Raw genomic sequence first — 22,158 nt, 5'->3', positions numbered from 1 at the left:
GGCTCTCGCCGGGACCCCCTGCTCAAGGCAAGGCAGCTGCCGGCCTGGAGAGCCAAAGGGGACGGCGAGGAGGGGAGGTGCAGCCCCTCCCCAGAGGGGGATACATGGTCGGGGGGCTGCCTGCCCCAGATCCCTGCCTGGAGTCCCCTTTCAGTGTGTGCAGGAGCTGTCGGGGAAGGCACAGCCCGTGGGCTCAGCATCCAGGTCCTCACCGAGCCCACCCGGGCAGCCCCAGCCCCGGCCCTGGCCACCAGCAGGGCAAGGTGGCAGCCACAGACTGCAGGACACGGGACACGGGTGACACCAGCTCTGCAAAGCCCAGGACAGACCCCAGCAAGGGCCTGGAGCAGCCCAAAACCCCTGTGCTGGGGTCTCAGTCACTTTCCTGGAAGCTTCAGTCAGTTCTTTGGCATGAGGACCTCTCTCCCTGACCATCTCGGGTGACTTTGCTCACAGCAGAGCCCAGACCCTTTGTGCCACCTTGGATGTAAGCTGAAACCCGCTGGTATTTATAGTCCCTATCGTGTGTCAAGAGCGAAAGCTGCTGAGGGCTGCAGGGGACAGACACCAGGACATGGCCAGCGTGTCCCACCTTGACCTGGAGAAGGGTGATCCACGGTATTGCTGCCACCCACCACAGCTCTGCGGGCAGAGAGGGGCCCTGGGGGGACACGGGGACCTTCCCCAGGGAGCCCAGAGCTGGCAGGGGCTCCCACGGGTGTCTCTGTGCCACAATTGGGTTCCTCAACCACTTCCCCAAAGCTGACGAGAGCCACGTTCAAGGCAGGGCCACATCTGGAGCCCAGAAGACCACAGCAAGAGCAATAAACCCCCCATCTCCAGACAAAAGCTGATCCCCAGATGATGTCAAGAAAAAAAAAAAACCCTCTGCTATGTTCCCTTCCTATTTATAGCTCAATTTCCTTTCTCCTACGCAGAAGAAACCACACAGGAGATCCATGGTAGATGCTCTCAGCATGGCGAAGGCACCTCTGAGCTCTGGGCTGACCTCATGAAAAGTCCCTGAAGCTCAGGAAACAGAGCCCTAGACAAGAGCCCAGCTCCTGTCCCTTGCCCCTGGCTGGGCTCCTTCCCTAAACATCTCCCCTGCTGGAGAACCCCATGGGGCAGGGCCCAGCAGAGCCTGGGAGAGGGGAGGCTCCCATCCATTCAGGTGATTTCCTGGGCTTCTGGAGCCTTTGGGGCAGCATTCAGTAGAGTCCACCCAAAACTCTTCAGTGGTCTTTAAATCCAGGCAGGCAGAGATGGTGAGATGCCCATGGCAGGGCTTTGCAGGAGAAATGGCACCCATCCTACTTCCCTCTCTCCCTCCAACGGGGGTTTGATGATCTCCAGAACAGGGGTAGGAGTAGACTGACCCAGACCAGAACTTGTGTTGTTTTGTTCCTTTTCCATCCTCAGCTTAAGTCAAGGAGCTGAAGAGCACTGTAGTGCCCTGGGGATCACCAGACAAGCCCACACTGCTGCAGACCCTCCTGCCAAGGTGACTTTAACAGCTGCAATCATGACTTCATCATCTGCAATTGCTGAATAAGCCACCTCCAGCACGAGGCACCTGTGATGGAGCCAGATGGAAGTAGGTGGAACAGATATTGGTTTCTGTTGAAATATTTGTGGTCAGGCTATTCCATACTTGCATGTTTTTTAAAGATGTGGAGCCTGCACTGGGAGAGAGGCCAAAGGCACCCATGAATCATGTCCCTGCAAACAACAGCCCAGTAGAAATAAAATGCTGTCCTAAAGCAGATGAAGAAACAAAACTCCTCAGGCTTTAGCCTTCAATCACGGGAGCCCCAGACCAAGTGACCTCTAAAGACCTTTCCAACCTCAGCCACAGCAAGCTCCACACTAATTCCCTGCTTTGAGAACTCCCCCCCAAAAATTGAACTTTGCTGCTTCTGAGAGAGGTGGTGTGTTTGCTGTTGTTTAGAAAGGGCAGACAACAACAGCCAGGCCCTTCTCTTTCCACTGGGTGCTGGGAAGGTGCAGGATGCTCCGAGACCTCCACAGGAACCAACTCCATTCCAAACCAAGTTGGGAGCCTGGGCTCCCAAGTTTTCAGAAATGACCCAGGTATGGAGAAGCCTTGGCCCCACGATGCTCAGCCCATCATGGGCTCATGGGTTGCACCCGTGTTTCCAGCTCACGTGTCACATGAATTGTCATGAACTGTCACTCCAGTGACTGCATCCCTGTCCCTGCCGGGTGCCAGCACACCTCGGGAGAGCCAACATCAGCTGGAGCCATCAGGGAATGCTCTCCAAGAACAGAACTGAACCACCCTGTCAAGAAACACATTTTTGGCTGCTAGAGCAAAGCCAGCAGTTAAAAACCCCTGGCAGGCTCCAGGGCCCTCTCCTTCCCCAGCAGCTCCACAGGATTGCTCTGTTCCAACCAAACCCAAAGCCCAGCTTGGCCCCAGCCCCACCGAGGTTGTCCCAGCTGTCCCAGCAGCCAGGAGAGGGACACGGGTCCTGGTCACCTCTCCTGTGTTCCTGTGGACAGGGAGAGAGACAAGAGATGAAAAGCAGCAGTTCCAGCCCTTCCCCACACCCAGATGGCTGCTCCAGGAGGCACCATGGCCCCACTGGTGGAGCATTCCCTTCCTCTCCCACCTGAGAAGGATGTTTTATGGGTCACCAGAGAGCAGAAACCCTCCAGAGCCAGAGAAACCCAACCGAGGTGGTTTCCTGGTGTGACATTCTCTGTCTGCTGCTCGTTTCCAACTGCTGAGGCGCCGGTTCCAGAACGCAGAGAAAATCAATCTGGCTCCACCTCAGAGCCCCAAGGAGCCTTCCCAAAGCTGACAGAGAAGAAAAAAAGCACCGAGGGGCACGTGAACAACCCTTCCCTTCCACCCCCAGCCCGGGGGGAATGTCTGGAGAACTGTTCAAGCTGCCTTGCTGCCTCCACAGGGCCAAGGTTTGCAGCTCGGGGCATGGATCGAGATCCAAAGATCAGCTGCTCCATCCCTGTGCTGCCCCTCGGGTCCCAAAAGGAGAGAGTTTCCTGCACTTTTTGGTTTCCCACAGAAGCTCTGGCCTGTCCAGAAGGAGGCTGCTGCTTCCCCCATCCATCACACCTCATTAGGCTGCCCGGATAAGGGCTCCTGGTGGCAGGAAGAACCTCACACTGCGAGGATCGGCTTGGCTTGGGAAGCTGATTTTAGAACACAGAACAACTTGCCAAGGGAAGGAAAAGGAACCCCATCATGGAGGTAGTTGAAAACTTGCCCAGACAGAGCTCTGGATGTGTGCTGCAGGAAGCTGTCCTGTGGGCTGGCCAGCCTGGGCTGCTTCCCCTCCCATCACAACAGGCATCTTCTTGTCAGGATGTAAAACCCAACTCTGAGCACTTTGGAGCAGCTGTGCCCATCACATCCCACTGGAGGGTTCAGAAGAGCAGCTTTAGCCATTTCATGATTGAAACCCCACTCCAAGACCAGCATCTGGATCTGAGGGGAGGGGAAGAGAAAAACCTGGAGCCACAAAGGAATCCCCAGGTGCTGTGGTCCAGGGCTCTTGTGCGATGATGCCCATGGGGTTAGGGCTTGGTTAAACACCTCCCTTCAGCTGAGAGGGGCAGTGAGGGGGGCCCTGGGGGTCTGCAGGGTCTGTGTGACAAAGCCTGGTATCCTTCTGCCAGGGACAGGAGCAGAGTCCTCCTGACATTCTTCGAAAGCTGGAGAGGGAAAGCAGAGCAGGCGGCAGCTGAGGGCGCTGGGCAGGGAGCAGGCACTGGAATTCGGGTCTGACTTAGAGCAGAGCGATGCCCCCAGCCCCCCAGGCAGCAAATCCTTATTTAGACAGAGCACCAAGAGGGGATTAGGGGAGACAAACATGCAGATCTGCTGCCTGGCAGGAGCTCAGCCCTGGTTCTCATCTTGCCCACGTGGATGCCTCATCTTGAAAGACTCCGCTCTGATTCCCCCCTGCCCTGACTTGCTGCCCATCAAGGTGCTTTGTCCTAATGGGTAAATTTCCACCAGGAATCAGTGATTAGGAGGAAAAAAAACCAGCAAGGCAAAGCCTGGCTTGATGAGAATCTCTGGTCTTAAACTATTTAAACATGGCAAACCCCAGTGAGCAGCCAGAAAGAGGACCACAAGCCACCCCCCCCCCACCATGAGAAGCCAAATGGAGACTTCACCCCAGAGAAGAACTGGGGATTTCTGCTTCCACTGAACAACAAAATGCTTTTACTTTAAATTCCCCTGAAGAGAATGCCAAAAAATAATCCCTTCTTGTCTGAATGCATCATTTGATTAAAACCTGAATATTTTTCTCTGATTTGGTATTACAACATTCTCAAAACAAATCCCAGGACACCTCAGTATTGGTTGAATTTTTCCCTACTGCATTTTTCTCCCCTAAAATGCTGTGAAGTCACCCTAATACCATGCAGTAGCTCACCTGGATTAGAATTACACCTCCCAAGGGCTTTTCTTTGAAGGGAAGAGTTTTACCCATCCACTTGCTTTTTCTTTTGAACCAACACTGGGCTCTTCTTCCCCTGTTTTCCGAGCCTTGAAGTCTCTCTGGTTATTCTCAAGTGTTTTTCCATCCCCAGGAAGCACAATTCCTCCTCCTAGCCAAGCCGTCCATATCGTTTCCTCAGCACTTCTGTGGCTTCCAGAACCAGGGAGGGAACCAGGACGTTTCCAGCCCAACTGCTCCAGCTGGCACCACCACCAGGAACAGCTTGTGAGGGGAGGGACGTCCCTGCCAGCCTGCAGCACGCTGCCCCTGGGCTCTGCTGTCCCAGGAGCCACCTCCGGGCAGAGGGGGGAAGAGGTGGGAGGTGATTTCTGGTGGGGATGTGCTGCATTCCAGATGGAGGCAGAAAGGGAAAGGTTCCTACCTGCAGGTTACCATGAGCTGCTTAACATCTGTGTGTCCAACCCCCCCGTGTCCAACCTCCCCACAGGGGCAGGAGAGAAGGAGCAGCATCTCCCAAGGGCTGTCAGTGCCAGACCACCCCAAGCAGGAAGAGATGAGTCAGCCTTAACCCCAGCACGCTTGGATCCTCCTCTGGCTGAAGCTGCAACACAGGCTGAGCTACCAAGCTGTGTTTATGGCTCCTCAAGTGACCTCCTGGAGGTCTACATGGACTTGGGAGGTTTGGAGGGCAGGACAAGACCCTGTGTTCAGAACTGGCACTTCCCTCTGGGCTGTGGGAAATCCTCCTGGTCTTAGGAAAGGCTCACAGCAGGGATGCACAGGGACACCCATGCCTGGACTTTCCTCCTGGCTCCTTTGAAGCCAGGCACTCCTGAGGGAGGGGAGCAGGGACACTGCTCCTGGTAGCTGCAGGGAAGCTGATAGCTACCCCAGGAAACTCCTCCTGGTTGTTGCTACAGGCAGGAGCCCAGGCAGCAAACAAGCCTGCTGAACGTGGCCTTGCACGTGCTGCTCTGTGAGTGAGTGTGCTTCCCTTGCAGACAAGGGGGAGAGAAAACACCAAGATCCAGACGTGAAAATACACCCAGCAGGTCAAGCACCAAGGCTGTGCAGCAGGCATGAACTCCCTCCTGAGCCACTGCCCTGTTGTTTTGATGGTATTATACACACAGACAAATTACTGCCATGCAATGGGGCCTGGCTCACCTTGAAGAGGGTGATTTCTCAGCTGCCCCTCCTGTTGCTAACCTGTAAGGAGGATTTTCACCCCTTGGCATGACCTGGGAGCACATTTGGGATCCCACAGTCATCTTGTTTCACTGCTCTTCCACCCCATGTGCTGTGGGTCACACTGTACCCCAGGGCATTCCCCAAAGCCATACAGTGCCAGGAATCACATGAAGGGAGCAGCAGGAATTTGTCAGGAGAGGGTCCTGGGCTGCTTAAAACCCTTGAAAAATAAACACCATCAAGGAAAAAACTATAGTCTAAAAAAACAAAATTTTTTTTGTTTTAAAAAAAAAAGTACATACAGTTTTCCGTTTCTGACAAGAGCAAAATGTCCAGAACTTTCACACAATACAGCAGGTTTATTTCCACACTTGCCTGAAGCAGTGATAAGCCTAAGCCAGGCAGCATCCCATCAGGCAATCAGGACAAACAGGGGAAAATTTCTATGGTGTTTATGCGAAGGACAGTCTGTGGGTTTGTGATGACTGGAAAAGAAAAAAGAAAACAAACAAAAAAAGAGATCAGATGAGAGCACAAGACTGCTGCAGACCTCTGGAACAACCACTGCTGGCTCAGCTCCAGCCTGGGAAGGGTGTGCTGCAGGTGGTGCCACCTCAGCAGGACCCTGCACACCTTCACCATAGGAGGAACAAGAGGTCTTGGTCAGCCTGGTCAAAGTTTTAGTCCATTCCATTAAAAAAACCAGTCACAAATGACCTCTGTCTCAGCCACAGCTGAGCAGGGCAGTGGTTGGGAATCCAAAAGCCTGCTGCAGGATACTGCTGAGGCTTGCTGACACCTGTGACTGCAGAGCCAACATTTAAGGCTTTGGAAAGAGAACAAGAGTGCTTTTCTGGCCAGGAGACTGTTTTTCAGTGAGGTGTTTTGCAGCAAGGGTGCTGGACCATCCCCCTGCTCTGAGCAGAGTGGGCACAGGCGGTGCTGGGAAAGGGGTGCTGTGCCACCAGGGGTCCTGGGGACACAGTGAGGGAGTTTCCCTCCCCAGGAGCTGCCCCTGGGTCACGGTACATCCCCCTCCTGGATTCAGCACCAAAAGAAGCAGGGAAGGAAGTTCTGTCTCCATCTTACTTTTCCTCCTCTCATAGTTGTGCCTCTTCCAGAAGCGCACGTTCAGCTTTGGCCACGACTCCGTCTTCTCGATCACCGTTGCCTCCACACGGACCAGATCCTTCCTTAAAAATAAACGTTAAAATAATGTTAAAAACGTTAAACATAAATGTTAAAAGCATCACTTTTTAATGATTTACACCCTTCCCCTATCAGTGAGCGGGGAAAAGCGACACAGAAATAACAGGTCCTGCCCTACAGAGCCCAGAGCCAGAGGGCCCACAGAGTCACAGTGGAAGGAGGCAGCTCTGACAGGGTTTTGCCTTTGGGGTGCAAACACAAAAACCTGAAGGTGCTGCACGTGGAGCAGCCAAGTGATGTGGCAGTCTGCAGGGCAACACCTCTGTCATGTGAGGGATGAGATCAGAAACAGGCAGGGAGGCAGCAGGAAGATGAACCTGCAGGAACTTGTAGGATTAGAGTGAGATAAATTCCCCTGGCAGACTCTCGTGTCCTGCTCTGCTCATGGTTTGGGTTCAGCCCACCCGTGGCCCCTTCTCCTGTGTCACACTGGTCAGCACAGAGGTCCAATCTCCTTATAGAGAGTACCATGGGCAGCTGGAAGGAAGTCTTCTCCCCTTGCTCACCCAAGTAAGTCCTGGCAAAGGCTCAGTGAAAAGAGACAAACACAGCTCCTGCCCACCCAGGGCTTCTCTGAGGGAAGGAGTCCCCCCATGGTTAGAAACAGAGCCCTGAGAAACACCAGAGCTGGAAAACAAGGTGGTGTGAAAGCAGGAGGACCAGCTACCTGTCTGCACCACAGCTCCTCTCTGGGAAGAGAAGTCTCTCCAGACAAAAGCCAGCCTTTGGAAAGCATGGTTTTAATCAAGAGCCACTAGGGAGGAGGGGGAAGAGACACTCCTTGTGCAGCCTCCCTGCAGAACACCATTAAAAGCTCATCAGCATGCTCGTTTCCCTGCAGGAAGACATTTAAAGAACATTTTCCTGACAGATAGCTCTGTCTGCAGTGAAGGGGGGCAGAGGGGAAGCCCATCCAGCCCAACTGTTCCAGCAAGGTCACCAGGAGGCCAAAGGCTCTGAGACATTTACCATCTCTCCACGTTTACCCTCCAGGTCCAATACATGTATTCTTGGAGACTGCATCCTTGAGTGGGGAGGGAGGGGTGTCCAGAGGAGCAATCTGATCTAAGCTGCACTTAGTGACTTCTCCAGGAGAATACAGACTCAGATCACCCAGATTCCAAGAGATCACTGGGCAACCCTGGCAGCCCAGCTGAGGGATGTTCTCCAGATGCAGCCCAGAGATAGGAGCCCCCAGGGCAACACCCAGGGAGCTTTGGGTCTGTAGATGTGTCCCCCACATTGCTGGTGGGTGCTGATGTGCTCTCCAGAAAAGCTTTAAGGGTCTTGCTGAGGCTCCATGTGGCTTCATGCTGCACAACACAGTTGCAGGCAAGCAGGCCACGGGGAATCCTTCCCTGTGGGACAAAGCTCCAGGACCAGCTGGTTGAAAGAAGGCTGAAGCAGAGCAGAAACTAACTTGCTGCTGAAGTGCAAGTGAATAAGAAAAGTTCTCAGCAAAAGAGAGCCCGAGGAAAAAAAAAACCAAAACAACTTTATCAAATGTTTGAATGTTTTAGGTATGATTGGAATGCCCATAAAAATAAAAAGGGGGTCACACATTTCCCAGAGTCTGACAGGCACAGCCAGGCCTGCTGCTTCCAGCAGCAAAATGCTTCCCAACAAAGCAACAGCTATCAGAGTCCTGCAGGAGGCAAGAAAAACCCTGAAATCTCAAAGCCCTGAGCTGGGCTGAGTGCTAGGGGCATGCAGCAGTGTCAAGATCCAGGCCACAACCCCCAGGGATCACAATTCACAGGGGTTATCTTTCACACTGACAAGAGTGCTCCCTGCACGAGGTATCTGAGTGCCAGCCAGGCTGGCTGGGAGCAGAACAGGTCCAAGGTGGCAGTTGGGGGGGTATCTCAAGAGAGATCAGGGTCACCTGCAGGAAGAAGCCCCCCAGGAGCTGCTCTCTGTCTAGAATAAGCTCAGCTTTCTCACAGAGGCACCATTCCTTCCCCTCAGGTCTGACACAGCTGAGGGCACTCAGCAATGGCCTGCAACACAAACCTGCAATGCCCTGGGCTGTGACCACAGCTCAAAAAAGTGGAATTTCTGTGCTACACAGCTACCCAAAGCACAGCTGCATGCTGCCTGCTGCCCTCCTGCCCATCCACCAGAGAGCCACGAGCTTGAGCAAACACAAACCCCAAGAGATTCCAGAGCAGAAGCCAGCAAGACGTTCCCAGAATAGCCTCTGCCACGCAGATATGTTTTGTTGCACTGTTGTTTTTTAAGGTTTTTAGAGAAGTGTCATCTTGGGAGGTATCTGACTGCTACAGCAAAGTCAAACATGACCATCTGCACAAACCTGGACAAGCTCCCACCCACCCCCAAGCCTGAGCAGGGAGTGCAGCTGTAAGGAAAAGTCTTACACAGAGGCTGCTCCAAGCATTTGAGGAGTTTATTTTTAAAACAACAGAAAACCAAGCCTGCCTGTGTTCCCATCCAGCCCCAAACCTCTGTGGTTTAGGCACAACTGGGAACCATCTGAAAGAATTTCAGTCCCCACTGGGCCCTGCTTTCCTTTCCTCAGCACGTGCAGCAGAGCTGGGGACTCAGGAGGTTTCCCTATGGCAGGGGAGGGAGGATGGCACCTCCCAGCAGCCTTCCTCCCTGCCTGCTCAGCCTCCTCCTCCTCTGCCAGAGTTCAGGCTGACACTGGCAGATGTGCAGTCTGGTCAGCTTCAAGCACCTGCCAGGGCTCTCCTCACACTTGGAGCACCTGCAGGAACCACACAGATGGTTCTCCTCCTTCCCCAGAGCTCCTGGGTCTCACCAGCCAAGCCCAGCACACCAACTGGGAGGTGCAAAAACCCCCCAGGGCCAGGGGAAGGACAGACAGGCTCTTAGTGTCTGCAAAATGACATTTCTGGTCCTAATAATGAGATTCCCCCTTTCTGAAATCTTCCACAAGTGCAATATGTCTGGCAGCATCTCCCAGACTCCCAGTGCTCTGCTGTTCCAACTCTGCAGCACTGCTGGAAGGACTGCCAGTTCCCCACCACGGGGAACCTGAGGCACTTCCCAACAGGGCCACTGAAATTGCTTCATCAACTCTGCAAGCACTTCACAACCAACTCCTTAAACACTAACAACCCCCCACTCAGAAGTGAAACCCACCTGAAAACACATGATATTTCTAACTTGAACCTACCAAGCCACCAAGAAATAATGCTCAGTTGTACAGAAGCTCCTCCTTATCTGACCATCCTCTGCCAGAACTGCTGCAATTTGAGCTGAGACCCAAACGTGTGGTTCAGCCCACAGCCAGGGCTTCCAAATACTCTCACCACTTTCGACTTGGGTTTTATCACCAAAACCTCCTGTCCAGGGGAAAACTGCAGCTCCTGCCCTTGCTGGGAGCTCAGCAGTTGCCACCTGATCCCCACATCAGGCTTCTGGAAAAGCAAAGGCAGAAGAACCAGGTGCAGAGCAGGTCCTACAGCACTGGGATGGAGATGGTGCCTCCTCCCCTCTTCTGTGACCACTGGACCATGTGACTGGAGGAAGGGAAAACTGGGGACTCTACAAGATTAAGGACTGATGGGTTAAGGCAAGGGCAAAAGGAAAGGGGTTAAAACAACCCAAGTGAAACTGCCCAGTGACAGGGAAGGACTGCTGGGTTATTCCAAGGTGGCTATCATCACAATCAGGGTAAGATGCTGAAGAGCAAGATTTACTGCTGGCTTGTGGAAGGCTTCTACCATGAGAGAAAGACCCACCCCCAACAGAGGTGACTGTCCTACAGTCACCCACATCACTGTGGTGATGGCTGGAGTCAGCAGAGGCTGAAGACCTGGTTTTATTGGTGACTCTTCCAAAAGCCACAGGGCTGGGGAAAAAAGCTACTGCTGATAAATTTGGGTTTTTCTTCAGTTTCAGGGACTGCAGGAGCCCTGAAGCTGCAATTAAGTACAAGACCTGCCTGGAAGGTAATTCCCGTGAGAGCTGTCTTACCCCAGGAGCGGCCTCCCAATAAGTGTGAAGTCGTCAGCACCAACCAGCAGAACCTGTGGAAAATAAATCAGACATAAATCACTGCCTCATCATCCCAGCAGGAATGCAAGCAGTATCTTCCCAATTCTGCAGTCACCATAGAGGAGCCAAAACAGCTTAAAAATGGGCCTTTACACATGTCAGACTTGACACTGGCACCAGAGAGGGATGGTGGGGAGAGGCAGCCAACAGGCAAGGAACAGATTCATGAACTGGGCTCTTGCAGGAGTGTACCCTACTGAAACGTCCTCTGCAAATATCTCCCTGTTGATCAGAACACACTGAACCCTTCTGTTCTGCCTCACCAACAGTTGCAAAAGAGATGAGGAGCAATACAGGGGAGAAGAATAACAAGCCTTGCGTGGGATCTGAGCGAGTGGTAGCTCCTAAAATCATAAATTTTTATAGCAACTGCTCTGTATCCTGGTACAGAAATGCTTTCCTCCTTCTCCTCCCTGAGGCCTCGAGGTGAGCAATAAAGAAATGGACATCTGGACATGGCAAGGAGCAGGCAGGAAGAGAGGTTGTGATGTGGGGAGGCAGCAATTCCCACAGCCTCCCTTCCCCACACTACCTGCATGGCAGCAGCTCCAGGCACTCTCTCTGGTCACCAGGGGCCTGACTTTGGGTTCTGACTGTGAAATCCCCAAAGGTGGTTAGGAAGTTTTTCACCTTCTCCACTCCCATCTAGGCCTCTGTATTCCTAGCTGGTTGCCCCATGAAGATCCTCTCTTTGTTGAGCATGAGGATGGAGGACACAGCTGCAGAGAAGCCTCAAAACTGGAGCTGAGAGCACGGGAGGAGCAGCAAACCTGCCTGGCTCTGACAGCCAACAGGATCCCCCTTCATCATCCTACACCTAAGCTCTGGATTAACAAGTCTCTGCAAGTTCCTGCCAGTTAGCCAGGGCTAAGGATAAAGATACCAAACTCCACCTTGGCAGCTCTCCCCTGTGCCCTCTCCCTCCACCAACCCACTCATCCTAACAAGGATCTGGTGCAGCTCCGAGCAGTGACAGTCCCCTGGGGGGGACTGCAAGGATTTTGGTTTTGGAGCCTCAAGGTAACCACAGGCTTCAGCTGCTGCCTCTAGAAACAACAGCTCTCATTTATTTTATTTTTTTTTCTTTTGGATGAAGTTAGCACAAGAGGAATGTGCCTCCTCCTGCAGCATGCCATGACTCACCCCAGCCCTGCTCGACAGAAATCACATTAATATTGTCACCAGCAGAGGAACTGAAGGTGGAGCAGAACTACAGCAAAGCAAAGAGGAGCAAGAGGAGATCCACCAGGAGCTCTTCTCCTTACAGCCTGGCTGTGGGGTTGGCTGTGGGTTTTGCCTCTGCTCTGGCCCCAGGGGCAGGGCAGCAGCCTGGCACCCACCTTTTCCATCCGGATGCGGTCTCCACACTCCGCCTCCAGGACGTTGTCCATCATGATCAGATCCTCACTGGTGATTTTCCACTGCTTGCTGGCAAAGTGGACCACAGCAAAGAGCCTCCCGTACCGCCCCGCTGCGATCAGCTCCTTCACCTTCTGTACCACTTCTGTGGGCAGACAGCAGGGAGGGAGCAGGAACTGAACCCAGAGACAATTTTTCTGGGCACATCAAAAGGTTCTGCTTAATGAGCAGCACTCCACTGCCAAGCAGCAGCTTTCCAGCCTTTTGAGCTGCTCAGGAAAGGAGCAACTTCTTTTCTGTAACTGGAAAAGCAGATTTTTCTTCATTGTCCTCAAAAGTAGCTGAATCATTTTTTTTTTTTCTTGGAATGTAAACAAACCAACGTGCCTTTGGGACAGAGAAGAATTCAGCAGTTGGTCAAACCAAACCAGCCCTTACAGGAACAGCCTGGAAGCCTCCAAGTTTCAACTCAGCAGACACAAACTGCTAAAGGTTGTGGTAAGAACAGAACTGATTTGCAAGGCAGTAGTTGCTGCAGTTCCCACCAGGATGAAGAGTTCAGCTTCTGTGTTGCTGGAACTGCTGTCCCAGAAGAAAACCCCCACTGTGTATTCCTCTCTCTGATTCACAGTGGTCAGCCAGAGAAAGTCCAGAGAAAAATTAGAATCCCTGCTTCTTTTTGTACACAACGGGCACAAGGAATTTCTTCTGGCTCTGAGCTGCTGACCCAGGTCCATCCCTAGGCTGTGGTCAACATTTCAAACCCCAAATTTCTAATTGCTATCCTACAATTTTCCCTCAGCCAAGCCCCCAGCAGAGCCACACTCTGACAAGGTTCATTTCCTTCTCCAATTTCACCTTCCTCCCCCTGGGGCTTCCTCCTCAGTCTTTTTATAACTCAAACCAGGGACATTTTCCTCACCATCCTTGAGCTGTGGACAGCTCTTCCCAACACCTCCCATCTCAGGAAACATCAAGAAGTGATTTTACCATCTGCGGGCCAGCATGGTTCCTCTCTCAGCACCCCCTGGAGTGACCCTTCCCAAAATATCCCTGGCTGTTCCCTCAGGCAGCAGGGGAGGGCTCTGGCTGCTCCCTGCCTTGCAGAAGCACAGCCAGGGCAGAAGGATCCAAGCTCATCACCAGCAGGAGGTTACACAGCACGGAAATCAGAGCAGCCCCCAGGGGAGCCATCAGGGGCTTCAGATGGGACCCTGGCTCACACCAGGGCTCCATCAGATCCCACTGAGCAGCTGAGGGTTCACTGCTGGGGCAGAACATTGTCTGTCACCTCAGGAACCCCGGGGCACAAGGGAGACAAAGAGCAGGATGGAAAGCAGGCAGAGACCAGAGCTGGAGCACAGCCATGAACACCCCTCAGCCAGAGGAGGGGCTGCACTGAGGGGGACACAGCCCAGCTTTCTCCTCTCCCCTGCAGAACTCCTCTCCTTTGCCCCTTTCAGGTCTCCCCCACCTCCAGCAGAGGTGTCTGACACAGGGCAGCAGTGTGGCTGGCTGGCAGTGGCCATCCGAGCTCAGGGCCCTCCTGAAGCCCTCACTGCTCATTGCCACCACCACAGCAGCTGCAGGAGACACCCACACCCTGGGGATGGGAGATGGGTGCTGCCTGGTCCTGAGAACACCCCACCCCATCCCATCCCAGCACACCCCACCCCACCCCATCCCATCCCAGCACACCCCACCCCACTCCATCCCAGTCTCCCCACCACCAGTGCTGGGTGCCAACAGCCCCCTGGGTGGGATGAGCTCAGCACATCACCTTTGGGTATTTCACTGTCACATCCCACCTGCCAGGGGGAGTTCTGCCCAGTCCCAGGGGGGACACTGACACATTCCAGCCAGGCCAAGCCAGGAGGATGCCAGGGGAACACCTACAGGAACCTCAATGCCTGCACTCAATGTCCCTGGATAGATGTGGGGACAAGAAGGTTCTCACTCCTGCCCTGTCCCTTCCCAGCTGCTCTCTGCCTTGTGTCACACCCCTGCAGCTCTGTCACAGCCCCAGTGACACTAACACAGGCCAGAATTGAGACAAAAATGCCAAGAACAGAAACCAGCTCCAAAAACTGTACTAATGCTCAGCCAGGCCAGCCATGGCAGTGCTGGAGGACTGGCTGTCACTTTACCTGCATGATACTTGGCTTCTTCTGCTGGATCTGGGAGCTTCACTTCAGGCCAAGGAGGTGAGGTCAGAGATGTTTTGGCAACAAGCCTGTGAATAAGAAGGTGAAATGCACTTGTAGCAAATGGGTACTGTCAAGAGATGTAAAACATGGAGAGAGCAAAAAAGGTAAAAGGAGTTGGAGGAGAAACTGGTTTCCCACTGGGGGAACAGGAGTTGGAGCCTGAAGGTGCCTGGCTCGGGGTGCTGTGGTGCTGGGGCTGTTAAGTCACATTGTACAGGGACTGCAGGGACAGTTCTGGAGTTGTCAGGTGCCCAGTACTTATCAGCATCCAGTGTTTATCAGGTCTCAGACTCCAGGTGGGAGATGAGCCTGGCCTGGGAGCAGACTGTCCATGCCTCGAAGGATGAGGGGCAGCTGAAGCCCTTCCTGCAGCTGAGGAGTTTGCCACATCCCTACTTGAGTGACTTCCCTGCTGCCTACCACAGACTGAGCCCAGGATCTAATTACCCATCTCTAATTATTTGCTTAATTACACAAACCAACAGAGCTTCCCTCCGGCTTAGGTAGCTGAGAGGGGGCAGTGAGTCCAAAACTTACTGGGAAGCAACCCAGAGCTGTGCCAAACCTCTCCCCTTCCTGGGGAAGGAGAGCATTCCCTGGGGGGAAAAGCAAAGCAGAAAGTGGCCCAACATTACCCTTGCTGCGGGGAGGTGCTCTGGGAGCTCTGGTGCCGGACCACAGAGGAAAGCAAGAGGGCTGAAAGAGAGAAAGGAAGGAGAGTTAAACACAAACAGCAACCCCCAGGGCTTCCAGTCCCTGGGAGGGCTTTGTACTGGCTGGGAAAGGCAGAGGGGAGGAAATGAGCTACAAGGCAGGGGTAGGACCCTTCCAGCCCTCTGCAGAGGGGAATGGAGAAGTTACTCCAAGATTCTCTCTAATTTCTCCTGAGCTTGGCACAGCTCTCAGTGTGAGAGCACCACACCAGCACCTCCCAGTGACACAGAAACTGGGAGAATTTGCTTTTCATGCCCTGTGCCTGGGCTCTCACCATCCCAAACACCTTTTCCCACAGAATGTGGGAATCAGAAAATTGCATTTGTGCTTTTCAGAGTGACAAACACGAACCTTCACAGAACAAGGGCTTTACCACAACTGAAATTACCCCTTGAGCCCATCTGCAGCTCTCTGCAGGAAGGGGCTGTGCCTGCCCAGGGAGCAGCAGAGGGGAAGGCAGTGCTGAGGGGTTCCCCTGGGCTGGCTCTGGGGTAACACTGCCCTTTGGGGTACAACCTGCTCGGTTAAGGGACACCGAGGTGACAGACACCCCACTCACCCACCCTGAGCCCCCCGCCTGCTCCCACAGGGACCAGAGAGCGGGAGGGGGGGTGTCCTGGGAACCCCCAGGCTGTGCCCAGACAGCTGGAGAAGGGCAGAAAATGGGGGTGCAGGCAATGGGGGTGAAGGGTATAGGGGTGCAGCCAATGGGGGTGCAGGTCATGCTCCTTCTGGTTCCCATTTCTTCCTCCCCCCCTCCACACCTCTGCGGCTGCCCCCAGGCTGGCAGAGACCCGGGTCCCAGCATCCTGCAATGATTTTAACTGAAAAACCCCTTCCAGGTCACCAGCTCCAAGCTCTAACCCCGCACTGCCCAGGTCATCACCAACCCATGTCCCTCAGCACCCCGAACAAAAACTCCCCCCTCTCACTCCCTCCCAGGGACGGGGCTCCCGCTGCCGGGATCCCCTGACCCGGTCCCGTCCCTCCTGACCTGCAGCCCTGGCCCGGGCCCCCGCCATGGCGCTGCCTCCTGACAGGGAAGCGGAAGCGCAGGGGGCGGGAAGATGGCGGCGGAGGCGGCGGAGCGGCAGCTGCGGCTGCTGCGGGAGGAGCGGGAGGCAGAGCTCGCCCAGAGCAGGTACCGGGCTCGGGGGAGCCTGCGGGGAGCGGCCCGAGGCACTGGGCTGGAGGGGAATGGTGGCACCTGAGGGGAGGCTGCGGCACCCATAGGGCCTGCTGGACCCTGAGGAGAACCCCGGTATCACCTGAGGGGAGCCCTGGTATCACCTCCATAGGGTCTGCTGTCCCCTGAGGAGAACCCTGGTGGCTCCTGTTCCCAGGATTTGCTCTGTCCCCCAAGGGAAACCCCGGTGTCACCTGGAGGACACGTGCTGTCACCTGCAGGACACACAGCTCCTGTGTTACCAAGCACAGCCCAAGGCCCCAGGACGGGGCTGTCTGTCCCCACACAGCCTGCTGTCCCCTGACACCTCCTGTCCCTGCAGACCAGGAGACCAGGCAGGAAGGAGGCCTGAGGAGAGCAAACCCGGGGCTCGGGGATAAAAACCCCACAGACCCCCCCGAGCCAGCCTGGGACAAACCCACTGTAGCCCCAGCATCCTTCCCTACCCCGGGGGTGTCCCGGAGCTGATGTCTGTGTCTGTCTGTGTCTGTCTGTGCCTGTCACTGTGTCTTTGTGTCTGTGTTTTTCAGGACCTGGCAGCAGAGTGTGTCCCTGCGGGAGCTGCAGCGCCGTGGGCTCTGTCTGCTCCATCTCCGGGCTGCTTCCCACAGGACAGGGCTCTACGGCCGCCTGCTCGTCACCTTCCAGCCCAGGAAACACCCCCCAGACACTGAGCTGCCCTACAACAGCTTCGGGCCTGGTGAGTGCTGCTCCTCTCCACACAAAGCAGGTCAAGAGCTGAGCAGTGTCCTCTCCCTCTGCCCTTTGGAAACGGATGGAAGAAATGGAGAAGGCTTCCTGGGGAGGGGATGGGTCTAGGGAGAAGCAGCCTCTTTGTCCCTTGGCTCTTATGTGGCACCAGTGGTCAGAGCTGGTGTTCCTCCTCCTGGAACTGTAAAAACAAAGCCCTGGTCATTACAGATTTTTGGCACTGTTTTCACAAGGTGAAACATTTGTGGCAGTCAGTAAGGAGCTTTTGTCACTTTTTAGTTGCAAAATGGATTATTTTTTTTCCTTCCCACATTACCGTGTTTCCTCCCTTCCCTGCACTGCTGTTTTGGACAAGGAAGCAGTGAAATAGGTGCTTTAGCAGTGGGCATGGTGGGGTTTCTGTTGGAAATAAAGGTATGGATGAACACAGACCCAGCACCAGTGCCCTTGTCACTGGTATCTCTGCCCTGACTTCCATGAAAACATGGCTGGAGCTGAGGGACCTGAGGGAGGAGAGGTTCCTGCACTTTGTAAATCTGAAGTTTAACCCTCAACAAGCGTGACTGCCCAGCCAGGTTACAAACTCAGTCAGACATCCTGCTGGAAGTCTCCATTGCACCACCATACCATGGGGTTCCACTCCTTTGTCACCTGACAGTGACAGCAGGACTGGAAGAGTCTCTGCTCTGCTGATGGGTGCCCAGCAGTCACCTGGGAGGACACTGCTCTCCCCAGAAAGAGCTGCTTTGCCAAAACCTTTGCTCTGATTCCTGCTCTCTCTCCAAACTCCTCTCTGCAGGGGACATCGTGGGCCTTTACGACTCTGCTGGCCAGGGGGACCCTCTCTCCAGTGGTGTCATTACAGGTGTCACCCCCAGAGCTGTGACTGTGGCCTTTGAGGAGTCCCAGGAGGGCCTTCCCAGCCTGGACCCTGAGGGCTCCTACCGCCTCCTGAAGTTGGCCAACGATGTCACCTACAACAGGATGAGGAAGTAAGTGCCAGGGGGCTGCCAGCCCCCCAGGGATACCAAAGCCTGCTGGAAATCACCAACATTATTCTGGAAAGGCTCTTCAGAGCCAGAGCTCAGTTTTCAGAAGGCCTGGCTCCTCTCCTTTCCTGTCTCATCCCTGACTGCTGTGGCATCTCCACACAGGGGAGGGATCCATCTTTTTGGATGCATTTTTCCTTTTCTGCTGCCTGCTGAGGGCACCCAGGCTGAGATACCTCATCTGGATCTGCTACACTGCAGCCTCACAACAGCCTGAATGGATCTGCCTGCAATGGTCCTGCTCTTCCCTCTCCCACCCCTCATTCCACACTCAGCAGCACATTTTTGTCCCCCGTTTTGTCATCTCTGGCACTGTCTGGATTCTGTGCAGAGCCTTTTCCATCTTGGAAGGAGAAGGGGGCAACTCTTGCCTGAACTGATGTGCTGGAAGGGCTCAGCACAGGCTCTGACCATATCAACCTGGAGTGCCAGCAGGGCCTGGAGGTCTGAGCAGTCTGAGGGATGTGTGGGTGGGGATCAGGGGGTGCAGCACTCAGGGCCTGTCTGGTGTGAAATAACACTTCTCAGCTTTGGAAAAGTTGAAGCTATGGCCAAAGTCTCCTGCCAGTGAGCCCTGAGGTGCAGAGGAATCCCCAGAGGAATCCCAGCTGTGTTTGTAACTCTCCTCTTTGCTTCTTTGGCAGAGCTTTGCACACACTCCAGGGGTACCACGCTGGCCCAGCTGCCAGGCTCATTGATGTCCTCTTCTTCAATTCTGCTCCCAGCCCAGCCAGTGACACAAGTAAGGATTTCTAGAGAAATTTTCTGTACCTTTAGGGTCAGAGCCCCAGGGCCTTCCCAGCCAAGGACACTGAGGCTGCTCCTGGGTTCAGTCTGCCCTGGTGCATGATGCTCAGAGTTGGGTGGGTGGGAGCAGAAGGAGTGCTACTCCTCTCGTGCTGGTTTTAAGCAGAGATACGGGAAGTTATTGTGGAGAAAAGGGGGAAATCTTGTCTCTCCAGAGCAGTCATGAAGCCTGAAGCTTTCTGCCCACAGAAGAAGGGCTCTGCTCTGTCCCTGCACGGTTAGGAGGGTGGTGGCTTCTGACACCAAGTACCACTGCCAAAGAATGTGTTGGTGTGAGTCTCAGCTCCAGAGGGCTGAGCCCTGCATTTAGGTGAAGGGCTACCTGGAGACTTCAGTGCACTCAGGTTTTTAATCTTCTAGAATTAGAAGATTACAAGAATTAAATTTTAATGGACTCACTTTTTAGCAGGTTCAACTCTGCTTTTCCCCTTGTGGTTGCAGCACTGCCCCTCTGTTACTGCCCTGTAACAAAGACAAATTCCTTCTCACCAAATGGCTCAGATGGGCTGAGCCAAGCCCAGAGATGAATTTCACATCTCCCCAGCAGTGAGAACACTGACAGACAGAACCATTTGGCCACGTTAGACAGACAGAGGGGATGCAAGAGGAGAGGGCAGGATCTCACCTGGGAAGAGCAAAAGGCTCTGGCAGGGTGGAACAGCCTCCCATGGACCTTCTGACTCCACAGCTCCCTTCTCCCCAACCAGAAAGCTGCAGCTCCTCCTCCATGGCACAGGATCTCCTCCCATGACCAAGCTGTGGTGGATCTGGAGAGGCTCTGCTGCCAGCAGAGGCCAGCACCGCTCTGCTCCTCGAGGAGCAGACACTTCCCTTCCCCTCCAGCACTCCAGGGGTGCCTTGTCACAGGCACAACAACCTGTGCAGGTCACTCACGGCTGCCAGCTCCTGGTCTGGAAGAATCGGGTGTGATTACCCCCTGGATGCTGTCCCACAGTGCTGGGCTGCAGTCAGGTTGTGCTGCAGAGGGGTGGGACAGGGACAGGTTTGCTCTTGGTGCCTGTGCAGACTGATGAGGAGGAACAGACACTGAGAAGCAAGAGGTCTCCAGCTCTGGGCAACCTGAGCACTGTTCCCACCTCTGTTTGGTGCAAAGACCCCTCCCTGGAGCTGGCTGTCACCCTCCAACCCACTTCTTCACCTCAAGTGCAGAAAAGTCGCTGTGCAAATGCTTTTGGCAGACCAACCTTGATGGTTGATTTTATATTTTTTTTCCAGTGGTAGACTCCTAGATCAGGTTTCATACCAAGGGCTGAGTTCCCTGACCACCATCAGACCCACCCTGCAGATTTACACTCCTCCTCTCCACAGATCAGGGGGCAGCACTGCAGAGCTGGGTTAACAGGCCTGTCATTTGGAAGCAGCTCTGCAAGTCCTTCTGCCTATCCAGCAGATATTTTTGTGTGTACTTATAAATCCAAGAGCCCTGCTGGGGTGCACAGACTGCATTTCCTCAGGTGAACCCTCCTGGAGCCCACAGCATCCCCTGGAGAGGGGCAAGGAGAAGCCACAGCATCCCCTCAGGGGCTCTGCCTTCCTTCTCCTCCTCCTCCTCCCCCAGCCCAGAGGACAGACACATTTCCCAACCTGCCCACACGGTGGCAGCTTGGGCAGTGTCTGCTGCAGGGAGGGGGGTGTGGAGAAGCCTGGCTCTGAGCTCATCCCCTGGGCGAGGAGGAAACATCAATGACTCCTACGTCCCGGCTGTTCCTCGTGGTGGGAAATGCCTTCCAGTTTTTTTGGCTGTTCTCCCTTCTTCCCCAGCCCATGGGATGCTGCCTGATCTTCTCCTGGTCGGCAGCACACTAATTCAAAAATGATGTCTAAGGCAAGAGGCAGCTTAACAGGGAAAAACACCTCTTACCCTGCTCTCTCTTCCTCACCAAGCATCTTTAGCAGATGTCATTTAACACAGACACCCCCTTTGGTTGTGCTGCTTCAAAAGTCTGTGCCAGCAGTTGACTACATGGGAGCATTAAGTTGTTACACACAAGTTAGCCTGCCTAAAACCAGGAAAAAAACACCCCAAAACTTCCAGTGCTTTTTTATCAAGCCCTTCATGCAAAGGGAGGGATAAAACACATGATGCCCAGCAGGGAATGATGCCCAGAGATTTGCCTTATGTAAGCTTTTATGGGAACATTATTTTCAGTAAACCTCAGTGTAATGAGTCATCATCTTTGCTGTAATTAACTTCCATAATGAACAAGGAGATTAGCAGCAGGATTATGGGAGATAAGAATAAATATGGGTTTAAATTAGATAAATCTGGGAGGTAAAAAGCAGCTTTGGAGGACTCTGTCTTCTGCAGTGAAACCAATTGTCTTGTAGTGCAACTTCCACATTCTTTTCCTTTCTGATCTTTAAAGCCCCAACTAATTTTAGTTTTCATCATTTCTATTGCTGGTTTGTATCCTTCTTCCTTTTCAGGGATTGTTATAAAAACACAGGACTGCTCTTTTAAGATCACAGAGGCAGTAGTTTTTCCTGGTCTTTTTTCACTGGTGCTGTGTTGAGGTTGTGAACTGGAAGGAGTGATTTTTTTTTTTTTTTTTTTTTTTTTTTGTGATATCAATTACTTCCTCCCCTTCTCCTATTGCAGGCTCACTAAATGTGCTGGCTCACCTCTAAAATAAATCCAGAGCAGCCTCCACACCCAGGAGATCCCACATGTGTGTGTTTCAGAACAATCCTGTTGCTAACCTGGGCTTTTTTAGCCAGCTGGGTGGTACACAACGTGCCATCCTCCCCAAGAAAGTTATCCTCATGATCAGCTGAATTTGTGCCAGCTACTCGGGGCTTAATTTGTGTCTGTGCACTTGTGCTGCTCACTGAGCCCCTGAGTTAAGGCTGAGGTCCCAGTGACTCTCCTGCTGTCTCCCCAGAGCCACTGAAGCTGTACAACGACTCCCTGGATGTGTCCCAGCAGGAGGCTGTCTCCTTCTGCCTGGCCCAGAGGGAGCTTGCCATTGTCCACGGGCCCCCTGGCACTGGGAAGACCACGACCCTGGTGGAGATCATCCTGCAAGCTGTGCAGCAAGGCCTGAAAGTGAGTGCCAGGAGCCTGGTGACAGGGAGCAGCTGGGCTTAGCCTGGGGTTCCTCTGCTACACTGCAGAGCCTGGGCCCTGAAGGAGGTGCAGAAAGCAGCTTCAGAGCTCAGGCTCACTGCTTACTGAAGACCCTGCAGCAGGGTGAGGATTT

General features: G+C 53.8%; 2 protein-coding genes and 1 long non-coding RNA gene across 4 annotated transcripts in view; 1 reads left to right on the top strand and 2 right to left on the bottom strand.

Annotated features, from left to right (window-relative positions):
- Positions 1-3,162: 3,162 nt before the first annotated feature.
- LOC139804554 (uncharacterized) lies at positions 3,163-5,216 on the bottom strand. 2 transcript variants are annotated; one of them, XR_011729439.1, is made up of 3 exons: positions 4,434-5,216; positions 3,500-3,702; positions 3,163-3,405 (listed from the first exon to the last, which is right to left on the bottom strand). It is a non-coding gene; the product is annotated as an uncharacterized lncRNA (long non-coding RNA). The 2 variants fall into 2 exon arrangements; XR_011729438.1 differs by having other exon boundaries at positions 3,163-3,702.
- A 774-nt stretch (positions 5,217-5,990) lies between these two features.
- On the bottom strand, positions 5,991-16,321 carry MRPL21 (mitochondrial ribosomal protein L21). The gene is made up of 7 exons (XM_071762472.1): positions 16,179-16,321; positions 15,106-15,166; positions 14,411-14,496; positions 12,245-12,408; positions 10,824-10,876; positions 6,741-6,844; positions 5,991-6,136 (listed from the first exon to the last, which is right to left on the bottom strand). The coding sequence occupies exons 1-7, from the start codon at positions 16,204-16,206 to the stop codon at positions 6,072-6,074; spliced, it is 561 nt and encodes a 186-aa protein (XP_071618573.1). The 5' UTR covers positions 16,207-16,321; the 3' UTR covers positions 5,991-6,071.
- The window catches only part of IGHMBP2 (immunoglobulin mu DNA binding protein 2), a 22,982-nt gene continuing 17,022 nt past the window's right edge, over positions 16,199-22,158 (top strand). Inside the window, exons 1-5 of the mRNA XM_071762471.1 lie at positions 16,199-16,325; positions 16,901-17,070; positions 17,881-18,073; positions 18,775-18,872; positions 21,841-22,004. Of these exons, the coding sequence (XP_071618572.1) occupies positions 16,252-16,325; positions 16,901-17,070; positions 17,881-18,073; positions 18,775-18,872; positions 21,841-22,004 (699 nt within the window). The 5' untranslated portion in view covers positions 16,199-16,251. The remainder of the gene's footprint in view (positions 16,326-16,900; positions 17,071-17,880; positions 18,074-18,774; positions 18,873-21,840; positions 22,005-22,158) is intronic.

Source organism: Heliangelus exortis, chromosome 18 (assembly GCF_036169615.1).
Source record: "Heliangelus exortis chromosome 18, bHelExo1.hap1, whole genome shotgun sequence".
Taxonomy (NCBI): Eukaryota; Metazoa; Chordata; class Aves; order Apodiformes; family Trochilidae; genus Heliangelus; species Heliangelus exortis.
The sequence above is the reverse complement of the archived record's forward strand: the minus strand, read 5'-3'. Positions and strand labels throughout refer to the sequence as shown.

Excerpts from the sequence above, each read along its gene's own strand:
- MRPL21 (XM_071762472.1), bottom strand. The coding sequence starts at position 16,206 with ATGGCGGGGGCCCGGGCCAGGGCTGCAG. Across the intron at positions 14,497-15,105 it reads AGCACCTCCCCGCAGCAAGG|GCTTGTTGCCAAAACATCTC; the intron begins GTAATGTTGGGC and ends TCTTATTCACAG. Across the intron at positions 12,409-14,410 it reads AGAAGCCAAGTATCATGCAG|AAGTGGTACAGAAGGTGAAG; the intron begins GTAAAGTGACAG and ends GTCTGCCCACAG.